The sequence below is a fragment of the Ostrinia furnacalis genome, unplaced genomic scaffold, assembly GCF_004193835.3.
Source record: "Ostrinia furnacalis isolate ACB-3 unplaced genomic scaffold, ASM419383v2 OfSCF5278, whole genome shotgun sequence".
NCBI classification, from domain to species: Eukaryota; Metazoa; Arthropoda; class Insecta; order Lepidoptera; family Crambidae; genus Ostrinia; species Ostrinia furnacalis.
In genome coordinates this window covers 167,380-187,791 of record NW_021135517.1, presented here as the reverse complement: position 1 = coordinate 187,791, position 20,412 = coordinate 167,380, and the positions used below count along the sequence as shown (strand labels likewise).

The following is a 20,412-nucleotide window of genomic DNA, read 5'->3' as shown; positions in this document are numbered from 1 at the left end:
TGCAATTATTAGAACAGGTTAACTAAAGAAAAGCTTGTAACACCATATTTTGTATGTGTGTAACACCACCTTTATGAGGTTACTAGCTGACCCGGCGAACTTTGTTCCGCCTTAATGGCAATAAATAAGCAGACTTTTTTTTATTTCGAACGGGATAAAAAGTATCCTATGTCCTTCTCCTGGATCTAAACTACCTCCCTGATAATTTTCAGCTAAATCGGTTCAGCCGTTCTTGAGTTATAAGTGGAGTAACTAACACGACTTTCTTTTATATATATATATATAGATTTGGTGTTCTTTAGTGTAAAATACTACAATCATGAGTAAGGGCTGGTCTTCCTAAAATAAATAAATGGAATCAAAGATGACCATCAAATAAACACTTTATAACTGCGTGAGGCGATCGTTATAACACACTTTATTGTATAATGTATACCACACAAGACAAGAAAAGAAAAAGAAAGAATATCGATAGATTTTGTAGGTACACGAATTTTCTTTTTCTTATCTTTACACAAAATGCAGCGTGAAAACTTCCAAACAAAGACTAACACCCAACAACTTCCATAAAGCCATAACAAGGGAATATTACAGCACAATTCTTTATCTTTGTCTCAAGAACAAACATTAATTTATATCCGGCAGGCAAACTTTAAAGTTGCGCCGCTAATACCGTATACATTGTACATCGCGAGACTGCGGAGGATCCGGTTACCCGTATTAGTTCCGGGATAGGTATTAAACTGCGAATAAGAATTAGCTGGGAACTCAGATCATAGAAGGGAATAGATGTGAAACGGGGGCGTGGCGCGTGTCTCCGCGATATGCCCAGAAACGAACATCGCCCGCGACGCCAGGTTAGTCGCGATTCAGTCGTACTGAGGAAATGTTCTCCGATATTGTTGGATAATGCGTCGTAACGTGCAATAACATAAGTGAAACGAAGAACTACAGGAACAATGAAGTCATTTACCACATGTAAGTATTGCAAATCCATTGGTATTTTGCTTATAAATAAAAAAAACTAAACATTTTTACGAACGAATTCAGTGCCGTGACATTTACTGCGATATCGAAATTAGTGGTGATAAAAATTCAAACACGTTGTACATTGACGATTTAGTTAGCAACCACTTTATGTCATGCGTAACTACTGCGCAATGTATTTTATTTCTTCCGATATCCACTGACGCGTGAAAATACACAGTACGGCCGCATGTGCCGGTCGTAACATAGTGCAGGGCTCGTGTTCTAATACGGTTTCCTATTATCGATAAATAGAAGTAAATTATTATTTTCTATTTTCTAATTTTGAATGAAAAAATCATGAGTTGCTTGCGATTTTTAAGTTTTTACAAAAACAATAACAATAGTAGAAGGGATTAGTAACTGTCAACTATGTAATTACTATAAGAGCTAGTTGAAAGCCTAATATAGGCATTATTTTTGATAAACATAGGCGGTACGAATTTCGCCATAATTAAAAAGTTAATGCGCGATAGTAGTTAATAATAATTACAGTGATCCTGTTATTATTATTAAAGTAAATAATAATATATTACCAATATTGTAAATACTGGTAAAAATCGCAAGTACCTACTTAACCCATGACTTTTCATACAAACTTTGTCAGTCTATAACTTCTATACTCCATCGATAACGACATTGAGCTTTGGTTGGGGTAAATTAATATAAGGTAACTTCATTTAGTCCCAATAATTGATTCTGAGTTTTTCGTCCATACAAAATGGAACTGACTCCTTTATGCAAAAATCGTTAAAGAACATAATAATAACGTATAATAATAAACAGGTTTTCATACAAGCATTTTTTAAACCAATTTCGAGCCTTGCCCCCAGGATTTAAAGTATCGATATCTTATCGACTCCATTTTATCTTTCTTCTCTCTAATTGCTTTTTTCAAAGTGTGCGTCACGTCACGCGGCCATTGATTGGCCATAAGGCACGCCTTCTGGCCAATCACAGCACTTTTAAGCCGGTTGCACATGTTGTCGTAGACTCTCAGTCGCTTTGTTTTTACACAGTTGAATGTGTGTGTGGGAGCTGTGGTGGGGGAAATGTGGGGGCACTGGTTCTCGTTGTAGTTACGCGCGACTTCATATCTATTCTCTTTCTATGATCTGAGGCTGGGAACTAAACTTCAGTACTGTGGTAGGTGTGAATGGGGTCGTTGGGGTCGTGGAATAGGGCTGTCACGGGCTAAACGTGTTTTATCTATCAATTGAGAAAGAACGCTCAAGTGTGAATATAAACTCAATAGATTCAACTTAGCTAAAGCTCAACATGAGTTAGAAATAAATTAGCTGTATGATGAATGATTTTTAGTCAGTGTCTAGCGGACCATTATATTCGGATAATATTGTAGGTGTACGTTTTTGAAAATCATTTATTGATATTGGATTGGTAGGAAGCTAGATACTACGAGATTACAGTGTTTGACAACCATGTTTATAAAATACGAGTACATACTCGTAGCTTTAGAGCTAAGTTGTTAGTATAATCTTGTAAAAGCAATTTTGTGTGTGAACTCTATACACTATACGTTTACACCACTTTGGTAGTGGTGGAGTAGCGTCTTTTGTCTAAACACTCGCATAAAAGTGATATCAGAAGAGCTTTAAGCTGTAACGAACACGACATTTAATAAGAACTAACAAAATGTACTCCATTTGCTTCTGTAACTTAAATTTTCTTATAAAAAACCGGTGGGAAGATATTTCCCACTCCCAAGGTGTGACGAGTCGGCGCCCACTATCCATCATTATTGAAAGTTTATAAATTGCTTCGCCACAAGTTCCCGTGGACTGTGCCGCTATTTTATCCGGTCGTTGATTGATCGGACGGATTAACCGGATCCTTGTGTTTTTAGTCTGTATCCTTTGGACGGGATCTTTCTTTATCTGATTGTGATCTTCAAGTGTTTTACCATTTGGAGCTAAGGCTAGGGCTAGAGCTTCTTCTTCATTGCTACAATAAAGTAAACTATGTCCTACGACTACCAATTTGAGGTAGATCCATGGTTTCAAAGTAAACCAGATGCATCTGTTACTTTATCTATGGCATCTATACGTATTATAAGAAAAGTTATTTAAATTCTTACTATAAAATAATAAACAAACACATATTTTGTGGATCACTTTTCAGCAAAGACAAAAAACCTTGACAGAAAATATAATTAAGATTATTTTTGCATAATAAAACTATACCGTTCTACCGTTACAGCTTTAAAAGACGCAAAATTATTAATTTATATCGTCCGCTTTAAATTGTATTCAAACTAACTATGCTGTTTGTTCAGTTCAGTATAAATTACGAGACATTTGCATTTTATGTAAAGTAACATCTTCATTTTTGTTCAAGTTGCAGACTTGCGTAAATCCTATCCTTTTAGCATACAACTCAATTGTGTGAAGAGAAATAGAGACAACATTTCACTTATTTATTCATTTATACTTTGAATTATCAGGCCAGTGTCAGGAGAATATGTTTAGGGCTTTGATCCAGCAAAAAAGACAAAATGTTCAGAGCATCTTATTTGACTCTTTGGTGATCCATCAATCATAAATCATAAAAACAAAAAAAAATATAATTACGGTCAACTATAATTGGTAGTTCAGGAAAGAAACTGAAATGGACAACAAATTAAAATTACCAGAAACCAACTCGGATAAATTAAGAAAGATACCAGCAGCTAGTAAAGTAATTTGTGAAAATTTTAGCGTTGGTTGTGGTGCTTTGTTATTAAAGACCTTGATATGACATTTTGTTTGTAATTTCAGCTTAACGTTAAAGTGCTGTACAGTATTATTATTCGTCCGCAAATTTTTAGCCGTTCATTTAATTTGTTCGCTAAATAAAAGCCCTCTTCACACAATCTAAAAGACACTACAGTCCCTGAGCGCGGCTCGCCCCCTTATTTTCAATTCTTATTACGGGCCAGCTGACTAAATAGACGAAGGTAATTGAAAGATAATATTTTTTCAGTGTGCATGCGCGCGGTTTGAGACCGCTATTGGAAATAAATAAAGCTGCAGGAATTGTGCTATTGCAGCTGGGACGGATAATTGTGATCGATAACGTTGCTTTTAATCTTAATCATAGGTTTAAGCTATTCATCTCGAAATTCAGCTTTAGTGAAAAGGAAATCCTTTGATTGTCATTGACGTTTTGTGTTAGAAGTGCTACACAAATCGAAAAACTTCATTTTCATTCATTCGTTTTAGTTTGATATAACCGTACAGTAGTCACAGTGAAGAAAGTGGCCATAAGTTCCAAAAGCTAGACAGTCAACAACGCCCAAATTCAATGCCCTGCAAAACTATGCCTTATTAGCATAAAACACGATGCACACAAGCTGATAATGTGCGCTAATGCCTGCGTTTGTTATTCATGCCGCTGTGTGTCGCTGGCAGCGCCGGGCGCAAAATTTGTCCGGTCATAACGTTTGGTAGCGCAGGGGTTTGCACGGGTTAGAATTGATCATGAAGTTAAGCTGCTTTGGAAATGAGCATTTTGTGATGGGTGACCAGTTGTGCTGTTAGATTTGGGCTTAGGCTTGAATAATGTGTACTAAGAAACATATTATAAATAAGCCCCTAAGCCTTTTTAAAGTAAAATAAAACGTAATTCTTCCATTAATACACTATAATAATAATGTATTCCAAACCCACAGCTTACAGTCTTCTCGAGCCCATTTTCATGAAATACTTTCCCAATAAACAAACTTTGTCAACATAAAAAGCTAATACATCAAAGATTATGTATTATGACGTCGTAAACAGCGCCGTAATAAATATTTGAAGCTATTGAATGCTAAGCCGCGTGACGTCGACGACTTTAATATTGTTCGCGAAAATTGTCGCCATAAACTTTGGGAATGTTACATTCTCAATTATGTGCGGTATCCATGTAAACAAAATCTGTTTCATGACCAAGTGAATAATGTAATGCAAAAATAAATAAAAAGTTGATTCAATTTTAAAACAGAGTTTAGACTTTGAAAAAAATGTTGTACAAATTCAACACTGCATTTTTAATTTACATACCATACCATACCACATACCAAGAAAAGTCCCTTTATTTTAAGTTTTTCGTATTGCGTTGGTGTTTTCTATTACTAACTTGTATAATACCTATGGGAAAATACAGTCATAAACGTTTTTAATATTCTTTATACCTTGTCTGTGCTACACTGTGGACACAGGCTACATCACTTGACATGCTGCAATATTTAGCTTAACCCCGTGTCATCTGTACAATATTTTCTTAGCTTGAGAATAAACGGTACTGTGTAGGTTGAAAAAAAGAAGTCAGACGAATGGACTACTGCACGTTGGCCCTCGACCACGGCGACTTTTTGTAGCGATGAAGTCGCGCTGCTGTAGCGCGTTGGCATCACATTTCTGTAGTGCGTTGCAAATGCGACTAACGCGCGTTAGTAGCGATGCTGTCGCCGTGGGCGAGGGCTCTTAGAATGAGGGCTATCGTTTTTATACTTAACAGTTGGCACCCTTGGAGATTGACAGGACCTTACTCTACAGTGGCGCCATCTTGATGAGTGCAAATGCGATAGTCCTCCTACCACTTTCCACTTTCGCGCTCACCAGTTGGTGCCACTGTCTTCGCTACTAGCAAGTGACAGGACCTTACTCTACAGTGGCGCTAACTGGTGAGCGCTAAAACGATAGCCCTCATTAGAGTTAGAGCATGTATAGAAGCAGTCTTGCTCGGTAAGTACCGTGTAGGTCTGTCCATCATACCGATAGGGTTGGTAGTAATCAGCCAGCAATGTGTGTGGTCTTTTTATCGTGCTGTTACTCACATTCCACGTCCACGATGATCCGCTTGGACACAGAGGGCGGCACGGCGTTGGTGGCGATGCACAGGTACGCTCCCATCTCTGTGCGGCTGATGCGCTGCAGGCTCAGGGTATCACCCTCGTACACTGTCACTGGAACAACACAGAATGGGGATGTTGCCTGGGTCAAAAAGCAAGAGTTTTAATTAGTCCGTCAGTTAACTTATCAAAAAATACTCTACACGTATTTTTCACTTTTTCAAACTAATGAAAATTTAAAGAGATAAAGCGCCCCAAAGTTCATAAGAAGAGGCCCGTGACGTCAACGCTTGCTTAAAAATGCCGCACGTTGTGACGTCGTGCGCAACTTCAATGCACCATAACTATGTAATTATTTGTTAGATTGACAAATAAAAATATATGTGTCCAATATTTTTTGATATTAAACATTACGGACTAAAAAAATTTTTTTAGGCAACTAGCCTATCTTCAGAGGATGTGTGGTTTTTCCAGAGCATTTATTTATATCTTGCTCTACCCCGTCATCATCGTCATTTTAGCTACGAGTGTATACCGCTGAACAAAAACCACCCCAATGATTTCTAGATTGGCAAGATGTTACGTCCACCCACAAGGTACTCGTCAGTTCTGCAGAGCAAATCCTACTCTACCACTTAATTTTTATTATTTATCAGAATGTGAGATGAAATTAGAATATTATTCCATGTATTATTCATTATATTTATATGATCAGCCGTGTAAGCCATTTTCGGACGCAACAGCGTGCAGCGTCGCCAAGACGAGGAGGGTGGCAGGAGGAGTTGAAGTTGGCACCATGGCCGAAATCGGACGGATGAATCATTTATCATTATATTGATTCTTTGTGTGCAAACCTGAAAAACTGAACGAGTAAATGAAACTTTCGGGTATTAAAAAGCCTGGGGATATTAAGCACTTTCACAGCGATACAATTGATGGCACTGTAACAATAGGTTCGTACATTAAACTGCGAACAAAAGTACAAGTGCATCGCAGTGATAACATTTGCAGGTTAAATGGCGAATGGATAAAGATACGTACTATAGAACAATTTCATGAATGTATTGTAATTTGGTGAGAATAAGCACATAAGAGTGTATTTTTATTTCTCTGCCTAAGGAAAAGTAATTAGTGTAATCAGTCATCACATCTTTCGCAATCAGCGACTTTAAATAAATGAAATAGTTGCAGAACAAAAGCATACAGCATTAACCGTTAACAAAAGGCACTGAGTGGGTTTTAATGGGCCGATATGTCCCAGCTGAAGTCTCATTACACCGTCCGCCGGGGCCGTAATTGTAAACAAACTCGTCGGCTGATGGAGGAACGACGCGACGCGAATTTTTAATTTTTACGACTTCTCGCCCGTTACGCCTTTTATCCTGAATATTTTATGGGGCTTGCATAAAGCGCAGATCACACTAAAAGCGAAACCACTACACCCTTTATTCTTACTTTGCGCATACCCACTGGTCGATGGGGACGACCAGTGAGTTGTGGGACCCTCTCCGCGACCAGCAAAGCTATTGGCTAGGCTAAACAATTGATTTCTTTCACACTTTTTGGACGTTTAGTCGGGGAAAGTTATTATTAGGATCGAAATAATAACTGCGATAACTGAATTAATATTTAGTACCTATCACAGACTAAGCTATAAAATCTTTGCATTCGGTGTAGTCTGCGCTTAAGAAACAACTTTTTGCAACAAAATACAGAGTTTAATTACATTTAAAATATTGCGGTCCATTTATGTAAATTACAAGAATTACGACAGCTGATCATAAATTTTAAAAGCAATGATTAGTTTTTAATAATGCATCAGTACAAGAAGTTGTATTATGGTGTTGTTAGGTCTACAAATCAATAATACGAGTATAACGTATTTTTAATTTATCTTTAGCTTTATATCCTGTTCAGCTTAGCCGGCTCCTATCGACTTAGCTTTTTTACCCTTAAACAGCACTTTGAAAAATCATTATCCGCGTAAAGTAACCTTGCTCAGTATTCGGAATGTATTTTTAACAGAAATTTAGTTCTGGTGGGGAAATGAAAAAAGTTGTACAAGTCGTTCCCAAACTCTTGCGGCAACTACACTTTTAAATCGTTGGTAAAACTCAACAGGTTATATCCAAAGGCAGGTATGCTTGAGGGGGTTTCAATTCCGAAATGTTTTATTAAAGTTTTGCAGAGAGCGTTCCCAATATAAAAAAAGGAAAATGATTGACTCACACAAATATGCGTACATGCGTAGTCCACCAAAGATGCTGCTGGTAAAAGTGTTAATTAATTGCCACAAACTTTAAATTATTCATGGGTTTCATCACATATTTTGCTATTGAAAATACCAGGAACGATTTAATGAAAAAATATTGTACGTCTCGTTTTAGTGTAATCTAAGCGCTTTACATTCTTGTTACCCGCGTCCTCACACCGCCACATTTGCGAGATAAAATCTTAAAAGGCGCCCGTTAAAGAGATTTTTCCACATAAAATTCACAAACCTCATCTGAGCACTTATTTCTTGAGTAAAATGTAAATTGTAGCAGGTATCTAGTCCAAGTCCACTATTATAATAAAACCTGGAGTATAAAGCGTTCTAATCCCGCTCTATCTTCCGAAGGATTAAACCTCGTTGCTGGGAAAAACGCAAGTGTGAGACTGCCCGCGATTACAGGTTCTGCAGGTAGTGGGGCAGTGTCAACTTCAAATTAAGGGCATTGGGTAAGTTACTTGGGTAACTTAAAACCAATGATCTTTCATTTGTAAAACAGGAAATTTTCCACATTTGCGACTAAGTATAGGAGCAGGTTGTAGATTTCATTTAATTTTCATTCACAGATTTCATTGGTGTTTATCTATACGTATACCAAATCATAATTATTATCTTACGAATTTAACCTATCTTGATACTTCATATTTGTGAAGGTTTGAACAAAAAAAATTGTTAACATTTAGTATTCTAATGTTCAAGCTGCGGAACCCTAAAAAATCTGGTTTGAGAATAATTATGGAGCGGGAAAGCTGAGTTGTGCCGACGAATTAAACGATTCGAGCAATTGGTGGCTGTCGACAAAGGCCCAAAAATGGAGTTTAATTTGAAGAGATTTTCTTGTACACGGTAAATTAACGTGTGGTTTTGGATGGTGCTTGTCCTCAATTGCGTGTGACCCTCGGAGCCGTCAGCCGCCGCGATTATGTCACGGAGGTTAATTACTCGTCGCATCGAAAAAGTACGGTTTTGTTTGCGTTGATGCGGAATCCTTTTGAGGGGTTCGGGCTATTGTCGGGACGTCATCTGCTGTGGAGTGTGATCCAGTATGTTTGGACGGTATTTTGAGGGTTGGCTAGATATACGGAAAAACGTGGAAAGTTACAAAACATTGAAATGCTTTGTCACAACGCTTTGGCTCTATAATTATTTACCTACTTAAGATATTCCTGAAGATACAGATCCAACACGAGAAAGATACACCTACAGTCTACACTACGAGTATCTTCTCCTGCACTATTTAGGTGACCAATATGACTTAAAACGAGATTGATCCGCGATGAAACCGAATTTTTAGTGCGTGACTTTACTCGTTCATAAAGTCTCACTCCTGCCTATCTTTTTGTTCACATGTTAATAAGAACGCGTTATCTGATTGTATACTTATTATGTACAACGGCTGACCTTTCTTCCTCCGGTCCACGGATATGGCTGGCCGTCCTCTCGCCGCCACATGATCTTGGGCGCGGGGAACCGTTCGCCTTGCACACCAGGCTGATGTTCTTACAGTTTGCAATTGTCTTAAGGCTTCCACAGACCAAACGCGGGTCAGAAGCAGTGCGGGTCAGTTGCAGCGCGGCTTAGGCACACTGAAAGCAGCGCAGTTTCAAAGCAGTTGCAACGCGGGCGGTTGTCAAAAATTTCAATATTTGAAAACCGCTTTCAACGCGCTGCTACCGCCCTGCCTCCGGTGTGTCATGCTAATAATTATGGCCGCCATAGTAATACAAAAACGCGGGTCCGCGTTCGCGCCGCTTCTGTCCCGCTCCCGCGCCGCCTCGTTTGTCGTTCGGCAGTTGCAGTGCGGCGCGGTTGGAGCGCGGGCCCGCGTTCAAATTTGGTGTGACATACTTCAAAAAGTTTCTTGTATTACTTGCGGGCCCGCATTCAAACTGCGCTGCTACTGCCCCGCGTTTGGTCTGCCCAAGACTTTAATGTATAATAATATGTGATAACGGCTGACCTTTCTTCCTCCGGTCCACGGATATGGGCTGGCCGTCCTCGCGCCGCCACATGATCTTGGGCGCGGGGAATCCGTCCGCCTTGCACACCAGGCTGATGTTCTGGTTCTCGCGGACAGCCACCGCCGACTGCGTGCTCTCCTCATCTAGGATGTTGGGGGGCACTGCGAAAGACAGGTGAACTGTGAGTTATCAAAGTCACTTAGTATTCAGGTCAGGATCAGGTCATTCAGTCTCCACTGCTCCACATAACACCATACCCTTTTGGAAATTTATGACATTTACACTAATAAATTAATGAAAGAAATATACTCTAGATACTCTTAAGTAGTATTTAACTAAGAGTTTGGCAGATAAGCGCGTTTATCAGATGTGGGGTGAGGCTGATCTGTAGCAGAAGTAAAATAGCTTATAGAAATGCGCCACACCACTTGCAATGTTAATTTTCTTGAAATAGGATTAGGAACCAGCCATTCTGTGACCACGAACCGTATACTATGCTCTAGTCTACTGGCTCTCTATACTCATCTACACCAAGATCCCCTTACCTGAAACGGTAAATTTCCAACTTAAAAACCCATATTTTGATATAGAAAAATTCTTTAGCACACCCACTCTACCCGTAGTGGTCTAATGCAGGGAATTCCTGAGCTGCGTGCATTTTTGATGCAAGTGCAATACGCCAGGAAGCCAGAATAAGCTAGCTGTGTTGGCTTAAAATATTGGTTTATTTAAACCAAGTGGCGTGACACCGGATTGTGTGGAGCAGGATGAAGAAATATTAACTTTTACTCTTTTTGAACGGTTTTAGCATTCTGTTCGAGATGGTAAAATGGTAGAAAAAATATAAGAACACAAGTATGACATCTATCGTTTGATCATAATAGCGAATTAAATAACTTATGAGCTAGTTACTTCAGTTCTTGCTGTTAAAAAAAAATTGTTGTAAGTGGAGGACGATTAACGAACGTGTTTCAAATAAACGTTTGTTTGGTAACAGTGTTGAGTGAGTAAAATATTCAGGAAAGGTACTTACTTTTTCTTTAAAAAAAAGTTATGTACCTACATGCGTATAATTTGTAATTGGTCGATAATCATCGTCTAGCCGACATTTACGGATTAAAGTATTAAACTGAACAGAATCAATCGGATCGTGATGGCGATATCTGCCGATGCCACTGTTCCCCAAACTTCGCTGCAGGCTGGCACTATCAGGCCCAAGACGGCGCGGCGCATTCGGGAGGTGAAACTTTGCAAACTTTTACCGATCCATAGGTTTCCGATAGACTGGACCGCATAAAAATGTTTTTAAAGTTTTAAATCGTTTCTAGTGACACTTTACTCACGTTTTCTTTTATTTAAATATTTTATTAGTTAGAAGGTACTAAAGAGCATTAACCAAACTTGTGATAATAAAAGTAGCTAAGAAGTTAACACAGTTTTTACTAAGAGTATTTTTAACTTTTTGGCACACATGTTTCTTTTCGTGAGATCATTGCAAGTATTTTACATTAACTAATGTTAATCATCATCTCATAATCTCAAATCATGTTTTACTAATTGACTTTTAATTCGTAAACTTGGGAATCACTTTCTGTATGTGAGGCATTTCTGCCCTCAAATAGCGGAGGCGTGGCTCTTCCCGGCCGACGGCGGAAGCATCCTTTATACGGCCGGCGTTCCCACCAACTTTTAAGTGGGAATAAACCGTCCTTTTCAGCCATTCCTTAACCTCAGCACGTTGCAACGCGGTTTTATTTCCATTTTATTTCTTTGGAAAGGCCCTTTGAATCAATCAAGGTGTTGCGCACTTTTGATGTTTTAAACTTTATTGCGAGGGGCTGATTTAAAGGTTTCGTAACAAAACAATGTTTAAGGAGTTTAACCTTATGAAGAGATGGTTAACTTCATATCATAACACTCCTCAGCTATCAATTGGACACCCACTCTACGTCAGAGTCACGTTGGAGTGACAATTTACCTAAATATACTTATCCTAAATAGATGATAAAAATTATATTTCGTTCAATTAGTCAAATTTTTAGAAGACGACCGTATCCATCACTTAAGGAGTGGAAAACATACATACATAGTATGGATATTTCTAATCCTAACTCTTTTCAAGTATAACTGAAACTGATTCATGTCAGTATCTTATAGATAAGTAGATAGAAAGTATTTATTTGTCTCAAAACAGGTTACAAATTACAAGTTATCACAGTTCGTGTATTATTTAAATTACATCTGCACTCATCGCATAAAATTATGCTAAAGCTAGCTCAAAACCTTATAAGGTAATTTATAAAAGAACAAACATCAAATATTCTTCCAGAACCTAACAATTAAGTCAACTAGGTTCAATAACGAAGTTGTCAATTATAATGAAGAATTCCAAAGAGCCTGCTAACTAATACCGGCCATTATAACGGCACCTGACTAATTTATCGAAGCAAAGTGATCAGTTTACGGTTCCCGAGTAATTTCTTTAATAAAACACGATACAAAATAGACTCTTTTATTTTTTGCTGTAGTAATTTCCTTGGTTATTAATTCTGCTTCGATAAATATAAATTGAACGCCGACCTTTAATGCGGGAAAATTCGGTAACGTTTTTGTGAAAACAGATTTTTGTTACTTTTAAGGACTTGAAAGTGATGTTAAAAACCTCAAATTTTCGGGGTATTTTATAAGTACTGTCTCCAAAAGTAAATCAAGAGAAAATTCAAAGGTAAAGGATGAAGAAATAAGACTTCAAATAGGAAAGATTATAAGTAAAGAAGAACACAGAAATAAAGTAAACATTGGTTAGTTTTGGAATTGGTTTTGAACGTTACTGAAGTAAATTACTAGCTAGTTAACTATTATAATAAGCTAATTAGAAACAAAAATAAAGCATAAGAAAGGCTTATAAAACTGCTTCAAACATTAAACAAGTATAATTAAAAGTTTACCTACCCGAACGAACCACCACGATATTGTTATAATCTTGCCTATTTAAACTTTATTACTTGAACCAAAAAATCTAACTTCAGATATTCTTGCTCTTTACCTTTGATCTATAATAAGGTTATTTCTTAAAGAGGAAAGGAAACTAACTGCTGGAATTTTATTTCGCATTTCTCGCAATAGATCTTACAATTTATTGGATTATAGGAAAGATTCGATTAATTTGTCTTTCTTTTTGTTCATTACTGTATGTAGGACCTATTATAATTTACTAATTTCTTAATCGGATCATAATCTTTATATTATTATAGACAAATATATTTATCTAACTTAACAAAAAACTGATATTATAAATGAAAAGGTTACATAACGCAAAAACCACTGGACGGGACTTAAAGCTCATCAGAACACATAGGTTACATTAAGCAAGACCTTCTAACTTTAGCCTTGTGGTTTCGAGCGAGTAGAAAAAGACCGACCCCTCGCTTACTGTGGGCAGATGTCGTGAGAGTAAGGGCGCTTCTAAGTGCAGTTGCAGCGCCACTATCGTGAGTTCGTGATAAACGCAAACAGTAGTGTAGTAAAATAGAGAGGGTCTTCTGCCCCCAGTGGAGACTAAACGACTTGATAGTGATTAATAGCTTTCCGTTTTCTATGCGGACACAATATCATTATCACTTAAATAATATGATCATCTGGTAAGATGCAGGCCAAGCTTCTCCGTTGTAGATAAAGAGTTAAGGAAAATCACAAGTGTGAGCTAGTCAACCAAAGAGAACTCACCGACGACCTGCAGGTAGCCGACCTGGCTGATCATGGGGTTGGTGTTGACCTGGCACATGTAGTAGCCGCGGTCCTGCTGCACTTGGCTGACGTCAGCAGCCACGCCATGCGTTGTCGTGCGCGAGCGCAAGCTACTCAACAAAGAAAACTCACCGACGACCTGCAGGTAGCCGACCTGGCTGATCATGGGGTTGGTGTTGACCTGGCACATGTAATAGCCGCGGTCCTGCTGCACCTGGCCGACGTCAGCAGCCACGTCATGCGTTGTCGTGCGAGCGCAAGCTACTCAACAAAGGGAACTCACCGACGACCTGAAGGTAGCCGACCTGGCTGATCATGGGGTTGGTGTTGACCTGGCACATGTAGTAGCCGCGGTCCTCCTGCTGCACCTGGCTGACGTGCAGCAGCCACGTCATCGCGTTATCGTGCGACACGCTGAAGCGCGCCAGCCGCGTGATCACGTGCCGGTGGATCGTCAGGATCATCTGCCGGTCGATGTGGATCCATGCCACCTGAAGCAAAGACGTTAATTTAGTGGTAAGGTTAAAGTAATACTGGGATATGTAAAATCGCTTTAAAACTTTATTCCACGTACAGCAGGGTAGCATCCTTAGACAAATAATATTTTTTGTCAATAGGTAGGNTTGAACGCCGACCTTTAATGCGGGAAAATTCGGTAACGTTTTTGTGAAAACAGATTTTTGTTACTTTTAAGGACTTGAAAGTGATGTTAAAAACCTCAAATTTTCGGGGTATTTTATAAGTACTGTCTCCAAAAGTAAATCAAGAGAAAATTCAAAGGTAAAGGATGAAGAAATAAGACTTCAAATAGGAAAGATTATAAGTAAAGAAGAACACAGAAATAAAGTAAACATTGGTTAGTTTTGGAATTGGTTTTGAACGTTACTGAAGTAAATTACTAGCTAGTTAACTATTATAATAAGCTAATTAGAAACAAAAATAAAGCATAAGAAAGGCTTATAAAACTGCTTCAAACATTAAACAAGTATAATTAAAAGTTTACCTACCCGAACGAACCACCACGATATTGTTATAATCTTGCCTATTTAAACTTTATTACTTGAACCAAAAAATCTAACTTCAGATATTCTTGCTCTTTACCTTTGATCTATAATAAGGTTATTTCTTAAAGAGGAAAGGAAACTAACTGCTGGAATTTTATTTCGCATTTCTCGCAATAGATCTTACAATTTATTGGATTATAGGAAAGATTCGATTAATTTGTCTTTCTTTTTGTTCATTACTGTATGTAGGACCTATTATAATTTACTAATTTCTTAATCGGATCATAATCTTTATATTATTATAGACAAATATATTTATCTAACTTAACAAAAAACTGATATTATAAATGAAAAGGTTACATAACGCAAAAACCACTGGACGGGACTTAAAGCTCATCAGAACACATAGGTTACATTAAGCAAGACCTTCTAACTTTAGCCTTGTGGTTTCGAGCGAGTAGAAAAAGACCGACCCCTCGCTTACTGTGGGCAGATGTCGTGAGAGTAAGGGCGCTTCTAAGTGCAGTTGCAGCGCCACTATCGTGAGTTCGTGATAAACGCAAACAGTAGTGTAGTAAAATAGAGAGGGTCTTCTGCCCCCAGTGGAGACTAAACGACTTGATAGTGATTAATAGCTTTCCGTTTTCTATGCGGACACAATATCATTATCACTTAAATAATATGATCATCTGGTAAGATGCAGGCCAAGCTTCTCCGTTGTAGATAAAGAGTTAAGGAAAATCACAAGTGTGAGCTAGTCAACCAAAGAGAACTCACCGACGACCTGCAGGTAGCCGACCTGGCTGATCATGGGGTTGGTGTTGACCTGGCACATGTAGTAGCCGCGGTCCTGCTGCACTTGGCTGACGTCAGCAGCCACGCCATGCGTTGTCGTGCGCGAGCGCAAGCTACTCAACAAAGAAAACTCACCGACGACCTGCAGGTAGCCGACCGGGCTGATCATGGGGTTGGTGTTGACCTGGCACATGTAGTAGCCACGGTCCTGCTGCACTTGCTGACGTCAGCAGCCACGCCATGCGTTGTCGTGCGAGCGCAAGCTAGTCAACAAAGGGAACTCACCGACGACCAGCAGGTAACTGACCTGGCTGATCATGGGGTTGGTGTTGACCTGGCACATGTAATAGCCGCGGTCCTGCTGCACCTGGCTGACGTCATCAGCCATGTCATACGTTGTCGTGCGAGCGCAAGCTAGTCAACAAAGGGAACTCACCAACGACCTGCAGGTAGCCGACCTGGCTGATCATGGGGTTGGTGTTGACCTGGCACATGTAGTAGCCGCGGTCCTGCTGCACCTGGCTGACGTCATCAGCCACGTCATGCGTTGTCGTGCGAGCGCAAGCTAGTCAACAAAGGGAACTCACCGACGACCTGCAGGTAGCCGACCTGGCTGATCATGGGGTTGGTGTTGACCTGGCACATGTAGTAGCCGCGGTCCTGCTGCACTTGGCTGACGTCAGCAGCCACGCCATGCGTTGTCGTGCGCGAGCGCAAGCTACTCAACAAAGAAAACTCACCGACGACCTGCAGGTAGCCGACCGGGCTGATCATGGGGTTGGTGTTGACCTGGCACATGTAGTAGCCACGGTCCTGCTGCACTTGCTGACGTCAGCAGCCACGCCATGCGTTGTCGTGCGAGCGCAAGCTAGTCAACAAAGGGAACTCACCGACGACCAGCAGGTAACTGACCTGGCTGATCATGGGGTTGGTGTTGACCTGGCACATGTAATAGCCGCGGTCCTGCTGCACCTGGCTGACGTCATCAGCCATGTCATACGTTGTCGTGCGAGCGCAAGCTAGTCAACAAAGGGAACTCACCAACGACCTGCAGGTAGCCGACCTGGCTGATCATGGGGTTGGTGTTGACCTGGCACATGTAGTAGCCGCGGTCCTGCTGCACCTGGCTGACGTCATCAGCCACGTCATGCGTTGTCGTGCGAGCGCAAGCTAGTCAACAAAGGGAACTCACCGACGACCTGAAGGTAGCCGACCTGGCTGATCATGGGGTTGGTGTTGACCTGGCACATGTAGTAGCCGCGGTCCTCCTGCTGCACCTGGCTGACGTGCAGCAGCCACGTCATCGCGTTATCGTGCGACACGCTGAAGCGCGCCAGCCGCGTGATCACGTGCCGGTGGATCGTCAGGATCATCTGCCGGTCGATGTGGATCCATGCCACCTGAAGCAAAGACGTTAATTTAGTGGTAAGGTTAAAGTAATACTGGGATATGTAAAATCGCTTTAAAACTTTATTCCACGTACAGCAGGGTAGCATCCTTAGACAAATAATATTTTTTGTCAATAGGTAACTAAGGTAAACGGCTACTAGTTCGTGATAGTACGTAAGTTCGTAAGTTTTTTTTCTAGCTCAAATAATAAGCAAATGGAATATAATTTATAAAAATTCTTCATTACTACAAAAACTCTATTATTTAAGCTATCTAAAAAACCAAGTACCAACATTGTGGCGCCAAAAATGAGAGCAATACGAAGCTTCAAACTCTCAGAGAGCCAAAAACATCTTTGCGGCTTGTAAAGGTTGCTCTCACCGTAAGGTTAGCGCTCCAACTTCTTAAGCTTATAAAAAGGCGAAGGAACGTCCATTTAAATAAAACTTGTAATGGTGGTTTCATGTGTTCCTTGACAATTGATTTGGCTTAGAAAAAAGTTATATGAAAACGTAGAATTCCTTTAAAATTGCGATTAATTGACTCACGAAATAGCGTACATATTATTTTTCGGGTGTCCCCTATTTCGTGACACTACCGATTCAAGGATATTATGGATAACATTTTGATGCTTGGTTTTTAAATAATTATTTATGATAATTTAAATGTAAGTTATGAAACAAATAATGCATTTATTTAAGTTTCTCATGACCTAAATTCGGTATATGTTTCGTTCACTAGAATTTATATGACACGAGTTTGAAGTTCACATAAATGACCAATTTTAAGATAAATTAGCATAAGTAGTACCAGCATTATTTTGGTTTTATTTCGATTTGTTTTATTTATCTTTCTTTAATTGTATTGTACATGGGATAGATAATAGTTAATTGACACATTTTGACAATAATCCATGAATTTAACTTGGGGAATTTGGAATAATCAGTATCACGAAACAAGGAACCGTATTATTGTTACTTTTTTCCAAGTTCGTGATAATAAATGTATGGTGTTAGGTACTTTTATGACACATACCATCAAAGAAATCGACGTGTTTTTTAGTTTTTAATACTTAGCTACCTAAGAAATTAATTAATTACTTACTTTTTATTATGAGTCATTGGCGTATCTGGGGTTATTTTCAGTGGGGGGGGGGCTACCCTCACTTGAAACAGCTCCAGGGGTGGGATTATAAGGAAAAGGGGGGGGGGGTAATCCCCCCCTCCTCCCCATAATCCCACCCCTGGCATCTAATGGCTTGTGTAAATATTTTCACATACTTATCGTTACAAATAACAAATCAAAATTTTATGGGTACCAAGGGGGGGGTGGGGTAAGTCCCCCCCACATTTCTAATGGTTATATAAATATTTTCACATATCGCTAGAAATAACAAATCAACATTTTATAGGTACGAAGGGGGGAGGGGATAAGTTCCCCCCCCCCCCCTACATTTCTAATGGTTATATAAATATTTTCACATATTGTTCGAATAAACAAATCAAAATATTATACGTAGGTACGTACCTAGCTAGACTCACATTATTTCTTTTTAATATTTCAGGTAAGTAATATCGTCAATTTCACATTATTATTTTATTCTAAATTTATATTATCGTTTTTAAATTTATTAAACCCTTAATCATTATTAAAATATCCTAACTGGATGCATAAAACCTTATCCCGAAATAGGGGACATGAGTTCACGAACTTAGAAACAGAGCAAAATTTTGTCACGAAACAGGATCCAAACAAGAGGTCCGCAGAACAATTAATATAAAAAAACGTTCAAACTGTATAACTATAAATTATGTATTAACTTACTGTCAAAAGACCAAAGTTTAGCATACAAAAGCTTTCATACTGATATCATGCTTGGTTATTTTTAAATAAAATGTTAAAGTCGTAAGATCCTTAATATACCGAAGTAGGGGGCACTTACCTTACTTAGTTCCAATTTGTCCTAAATTTTTTGACATTTTATTGCAAAAAATGATAATGTTCATAGCAAGGATTAATGTCAGATTACCGTCATTCAAACATTTGCTTAGATTCTGATTTACGGTAGGATAATTATGTTTTTTTAGAACAAAATATTTTTTTATTATTGCCATAAATACCTACAAACTGTATCGCATTATTATGACGGTTGTTCTTTCAGATTGCAGATTTCTTTAGATTAAATTTATAACTAAAATACCTTTGTTCCTACTTCTAAAATAACTAAAGGATTCTCTTTATAAATCAGGAGTAGGGCTAAATCTGTTCTTTCTCAGTTAATTTGTTTTAGAATTACCAATTCGTACTGTGTTTTAACCATTAGACGCAAACTCCAATATAAATTTAACTCCACACTATCGGCAAATTGGATCGCAACCGCGGAGCATCTATTATGCGATAGTTTGTTGAGCCGGATTTATCTCGGCGCGAATATCTTTTAATTTTAGCACACATCGCGGTAGTCCAGCACAATAGCCTGGCGTTTGAGATGCGGTCTTATTCAGATGCTAAGTTATGTGATCGCTAAGAAAATCGTGTAAGCAGAAGAAGTAAAAATATGATAAAGTCCGGCTTATTTTGTTTTATAAAAGGCTAGGACTGGGCTGGACACGTCAGTTGCATGTCTTATTAGGTCATAATATCAAAATAAACAATCGAGAGTTATCTTAATAAGGGCTGATTTTTCAATCCTCAGATATCTTTTATCTGATGAATAGCCTTGTCATTTTGACATATTTCCCATACTGAAACTGTCAATGTGCCAAACTTATTCTTCAGTTAAAAGTTATCTAAAGATTGAAAAATCAGCCCTTAATCCTATGTTATATGTATTATAAGTGCCTTGAAAAGGGCCTATGTAAGTACTGAATAAACTCATTTTATTTATTTTTATTTTATCGCAGAGTCCAGAGTTATTACAGCCAGTAATAAAATGAGAAGAAGTGATGCATACTGAGACATTGCATGGCAGTATCGATGTTACAGGATTCATAATAGATTTCAAGATCATCATTTTAAAACATTAATAGCTCTGGCCTGAAAGCTTAGAACAGAATAGAATAGAATAGAAAGTATTTATTTGTCTCAAAACAGGTTATAAGATGTTTATTTGAATCTCTCATTCACTTCGAGGTTTTTACGAGTAGGAGCGACAGAGTCGGGAATCGCATTGCGGAACCGTCCGTGAAACCACACCAAGTAACAGTCGTGCGGAATCAGAGTTCCACCTTATCCCCTGATCTCGTGATACCGACGAAAGTTCATAGCCTCGTAAAATATGCATCGTATCGACTGTTGCGCACTGCGGCAGCGACTCGGCTTGCGGTGTGGTACAGCCGGTGACTTTGTCGACACAACGATGCGTGCTGCGACTCAGTTTGTCTCGCG

General features: G+C 39.0%; 1 protein-coding gene across 1 annotated transcript in view; it reads right to left on the bottom strand.

The window, feature by feature from the left end:
* Positions 1–20,412, bottom strand: part of LOC114360920 (lachesin) — a 74,211-nt gene that overhangs the window by 13,832 nt on the left and 39,967 nt on the right. Inside the window, exons 4-6 of the mRNA XM_028315788.1 lie at positions 16,829–17,036; positions 10,090–10,251; positions 5,843–5,971 (exon numbers count right to left, since the gene is read on the bottom strand). Of these exons, the coding sequence (XP_028171589.1) occupies positions 5,843–5,971; positions 10,090–10,251; positions 16,829–17,036 (499 nt within the window). The remainder of the gene's footprint in view (positions 1–5,842; positions 5,972–10,089; positions 10,252–16,828; positions 17,037–20,412) is intronic.